We start from the raw sequence: 5352 nt of genomic DNA on the forward strand, positions 1-5352 counted from the left end.
AAAGATTGGCGCTGTTTTAGGGAGACCATTGAACCCCTCTTTGTATTCTGGTCAGCCTCTGTACAGAAGATTTGTTTAGATCTGACTGCTTGCTTTGCGTTTTATATGTTGTGTGTTTGTGGGATTTTTATGTTAATACAGGTTATATTTTCGGTGTATTGGTGCTTTTAATTTTTCTCAGTTTAAAAAGTTTGGACTGATCCCTGTGCTCTGCGATCACGTATTGTGGGGTATGGCAGGAGGCTGAAATGGACCCCATAGTTGTTCAACATCCTGTTCTGCAACACTGTCTCCAGACTGGGATCCCTTAGGCTCCGTTCGCACTGAGTAACACGCCGCGCATTCAGACACGTATACACGTGTCAGAGTATGAGCGCTCAATACAGATCCCATTCACTTCAATGTGTGCCGGCTCACGCGCTCTACACTTTGAAATCAATGGGTTAAAAAGCCTCCCATTGATTTCAATGTGTAGCGCCCGTAAGCCATTGAAAACATTGAAGTGAATGGAATCTGTTTTGAGTGCTCACACTCTGACACATGTGTACACGTGTCTGAATGCGCGGCGTGTTACTATGTGGGAACAGAGCCTTATACCGATTTCTGTCCATGGCTGACATGCTTTTTCCGCAGTATTCTCCCTCTCTCACATGTGCAGTCTTTTCAGTAGACAACCAATCATCCTTGCTTAGTTGGAGGGAGTCCATTAGATCCAAAATGTCTCCGAAACCAATAAGAGTGTTGTGTAGGGATTTAAAGGGGTCTTCTGGGACTTAAATGTTTATGGGATATTCTTGGGATAGGCCATCAATATGTGTCCTACACCCAGGGCCTTGCAGATCAGCTTCTTCCTTGTGCCCATGATGTTTATCCGTCACATGGTACACATACCTCCCAACCGTCCCGATTTCCGCGGGACATTCACGATTTCAGTGACGTGTCCCGCGGTCCCGGTTGGAGGGAGGTATGTCCCGATTTCAACTCAGATCTGCGTCTGGAGGACGCAGATCTGAGTTGAATACATACGCGACTAAAGCAAGGAGATGTCACAGCTCAGCTCCTTGCTTTGCTGCTGCACTCCGGCTAGTGGCTGTGTAGGCGCGATATGATGACGTCACATCACGCCTACAACTGTGTTAGCGAGACTGTGGAGAGAGCAGCGGGGGAGCGAGGAAAAGGTGGGTTTAAGTGGTTTTTGTGTGTAGACTTTGAGGTGGAACATGAAACTAGGGGCAGATGAAGGAGGGGACGGTATGACACTGGGGGCAGAGATGCGGGGACATGAATCTGGGGCAGAGATGGGGGGACATGAATCTGGGGGCAGAGATGGGGGGACATGAATCTGGGGGCAGAGATGGGGGGACATGAATGTGGGGGCAGAGATGGGGGGACATGAATGTGGGGGCAGAGATGGGGGGACATGAAACTGGGGACAGAGATGGAGGGGGGACATGAATCTGGGGGCAGAGATGGGGGGACATGAATCTGGGGGCAGAGATGGGGGACATGAATGTGGGGGCAGAGATGGGGGGACATGAATCTGGTGGCAGGGATGGAGGAACAAGAAACTGGGGGCAGAGATGGAGGGGGGACATGAATCTGGGGTCAGAAATGGGGGGACATGAATCTGGGGGCAGAGATAGAGGGACATGAATCTGGGGGCAGAGATGGAGGGACATGAATCTGGGGGCAGAGATGGGGGAACATGAATCTGCGGCAGAGATGGGGGAACATTAATCTGGGGAAGAGATGGGGGGACATGAATCTGGGGGCAGAGATGGGGGACATGAAACTGTGGGCAGAGATGGAGGGGACATGAATCTGGGAAAGAGATGGAGGGGACATTAAACTGGGGGAAGATGAAGGGTGTATATGAAACTGGGGGGAGAGTTAGAGGGGGGACATATAATTTACGGGTGACTGTAGGAGGATTATACTGTGTGGGGGCACATGAAAAATTAATGAGATTGGGCGGAGTCAACAAAAGTGGGTGGAGTTAAATTTGCCGTGGCGCGCTGTGTGCGCTACACATTTTGTCCCTCTTTCGGATCTTCGAAAGTTGGGAGGTATGGCTTTGCAGAAATCCTTGTGCTTGCCGCCATAACAACCCAATTCACATGCAAAGAAGAGATGTTCAATTGCCCAAATTTCTGCAAAAAAATCTGTCACATATGTATATATACCCAAGTAGATTCCATTGTGTGTATGGGACTGTGTATATGCCCTTGTATCAGAGACACACTGCAACCAAGGAGAGAACTACAAGTCCCAGAATGTGTAACCCGCAGTCACTTTGCTTTAATAGCTGTTCTGTTCAGACACCGGGGGAACATTACAGTCGCCTGTTGTGAAACTACAACTCCAATAATGCCACAAGTTGTAACTCTCTAAGATGTGCTCTTCGGCTATGATAGGGTTAAATATTAAGCGTGTGCAGTACTGCGGGTGGAGCTCACTTGAGAACTTATTTTTTTAACTCTTTCCTTTCCAGAGCACACAGCCATTGTTTTCTTGGGAGGGCACTGCTTTGTGTGACTGATCACATGACAGTGATGATGATGATGATGATGACGACATCATCGCAGGTCTTTTAACCCGGCAGCCATGTTCTTCCCTTAAAACACACAGCTTTATGTCTCTAGTCATGTGACCTCTCACATGATTGTGATGTCACCAAAGGTCCTGTAGCACACTAGCACTCAGCATTTGCCCTTTCGCAATGGAAGGGAAGGACTATTTGGATATCTATGGGAACAAGATCACTCTGCAGCAGCAAGTGTACAATGACACCTGCCAGGACATCACCATCACCAGCTCCAAGATTTCTATCCGCTCCCTGACCATCTGGACATGTGTGGTGTGGATAATCGCTTACGTCATCTTCATCTACACGCAGCACAACGCTGTCCTGACAGCAGCCATCTTGTTCTCCATCATAGGGCTTCTCCTCTATCTGCACCTGGTGAAGGTAGATCACGAGTCTCTGCTGATCCTGGGTTCCCTGGGGATCCAAAGAACCTCGACGTACGCCTCTGGCCGGGAGAATACGGTCTTCATAGAGATGTGCAGGGTCCAAGATATCGTCATCAATGAAGGCATCTCCATGCACAGAGTCAACTATTACTTGTGCCTCCTCCTCAAAGACCCTAGTGACCCTCAGGCCGGGGTCTCACAGGTCATTCCAATCTTCCAGAGCTCTCAACCCCGTCTGGACTGCTTGGAGGAGATTTACCGGAGCTGTCAGGAGATCTTGTCATCTCACAGGAGCAAAGCTACAAATTGATGGAGACCTGAAAGCAACAGCGGACATTTGGAGATCCTACTAGAAGAACACTGACCTTGAGTCGTCCTTGTCTATTGAATAAAAACACCTTCACTGCTTTGGAGATTAAACTTTATTTTATTTTTGCTTCCAGATGGGAGGATCGCTCCCTTTTATTGTGAGGGGACATCAAATGGAACAGTTTTTCACTTAACCATACTTTTTTTTGTACGGATCATTTATGTATTTATATGTATGTAAATTTTGTCCCTCCTTAAATGTCTTAAACCTAAATAAATGTAATTATTTCAGTCTTTTCTCATAACCGGGTCCTCCAAGCCTTTGATCAGTGTTGTGGTCCTTGTTACAACTTCTCTAACTCACCTCAATAATGATTTAGAAAGGGATAATATTAGAGATGAGCGAACAGTAAATTGTTCGAGGTTCGATATTCGTTTCGAGTAGCCCCTCAATATTCGACTACTCGAATCGAATATCGAACCCTATTATAGTCTATGGGGGGAAAATGCTCGTTTCAGGGGTAGGCAACGTTCGATCAAATTATACTTACCAAGTCCACGAGTGAGGGTCGGGCTGGATCCTCCGTGCAGTCTTCTCCTTGCAGCGTCCCCGCGGCGTCTTCCGGCTTGTCATTCACTCTGCCAGGCATCGGGCCTGGGCAGAGCCAACTGCGCATGCCCGCACTACAAGCAGACATGCGCAGTCGGCTCTGCCCAGGCCCAATGCCTGGCAGAGTGAATGAAGAGCTGGAAGACGCCGCAGGGAAGCTGCACGGAGAAGACTTCTAAAGGTAGGAGTAGAACCAGCATTGATTGGCCGACTGTATAGCATTTGGCCAATCAATGCTGGTTCCGCATCGAACTTTTACATTCGAACAGCGAATGGCACTCGATCGAGTACGAGTATTTCGAATACCATAGTATTCGATTGAATACCTACTCAATCATCTCTAGATAATATTACATCTTTGTCTGTGACTCCATATCTCTATACAATAATATCCTGCTGATTGACATTGCAAGATGTTAAGGCCGGGTTCACACAGTGCAGTTCTGTTGGGTCGCAATTTTCAATCGAAGGATTATAAACTGCATACAGTAGTAAATGGCACGTTACTATGCATTTCAGGTGAGTGGCACATTTGCACTATCTCGGTAAGGATACATGGACGTGACCATGCTGCCTCTGTATCCACATCTCCATTCACTTCTCTCTTTGAGCCAGGGCTGCAAAACAAACAGGTATAGGAAGTGTCCTGATTCTTACCCTAAGCTCACTGCCATATACACAGGCCTGGGTACGTGTATGGGGTCATAGAGATGAATGGGTCAGTGTGCTACATGTGAAAAACACAAGTCACACACTGACAATACACATGGTCATGTCATTGGAGCCTGAATCAGAGGGGCAGTGACATCATTTTTTACTCTTATTGGATTCTCCAAATATCTCAGTCTGTCAGAGAAGTGTGTTCTTTGAATATCACACTCTTCCTTATCCTGCTGTAACACATGGTTCACACTAGTGTTGCATCTCCTTTGTTCTGATCTGGTCAAAATAGTGGTTACCCATGGATTCTGATGGACCTCAATGACTATAATGGGGTTTGTCAGCTGTCCGTCATTTTAAAAAAAGTCCTCCGTGCAGCTTTTTTTTTCTGCCAATTTTCATGGTGACACTGCAGCAGAGTCTTTAACTAAGATCTTGGTGCAAAAGTGAACTGAGCCTTACCTTGTATGTTTGCTATTTTCGTGTCCATTCTCATGATGCTATCTCAGTAGAGGAGACCTAAAACAAGGCTGTGTAACATGAAGAGGCAGACCCTGCTATAGACCTTCCTGTGATTACTTCAGTGCGTGTACTTAAATGGTGGTCACACGTAGCAAGTCTGATAGTCATTAGGCAACTGCTGGATTGTGGAATACAGACACGTATATGCCCGGATTGAGGATCAGTATTTGCAGACCGTAAATTCACTATAGTTATGTGCATGAGGCCTTAATTGACTCGATTCCTGCTATTGTACAGTTCAGCCAAAATGAATGGTGCACTACAAGTGCCTGTATGTT

At 46.8% G+C, this 5352-nt stretch overlaps 1 protein-coding gene across 1 annotated transcript; it reads left to right on the top strand.

Annotated features, from left to right (window-relative positions):
• Positions 1-2645: 2645 nt before the first annotated feature.
• PIGH (phosphatidylinositol glycan anchor biosynthesis class H) lies at positions 2646-3536 on the top strand. The gene has a single exon (XM_075259697.1). It carries the CDS (start codon positions 2720-2722, stop codon positions 3281-3283), a length of 564 nt encoding a protein of 187 aa, XP_075115798.1. The 5' UTR covers positions 2646-2719; the 3' UTR covers positions 3284-3536.
• Positions 3537-5352: the final 1816 nt, after the last annotated feature.

This window comes from Leptodactylus fuscus, chromosome 11, assembly GCF_031893055.1.
Source record: "Leptodactylus fuscus isolate aLepFus1 chromosome 11, aLepFus1.hap2, whole genome shotgun sequence".
Taxonomy (NCBI): Eukaryota; Metazoa; Chordata; class Amphibia; order Anura; family Leptodactylidae; genus Leptodactylus; species Leptodactylus fuscus.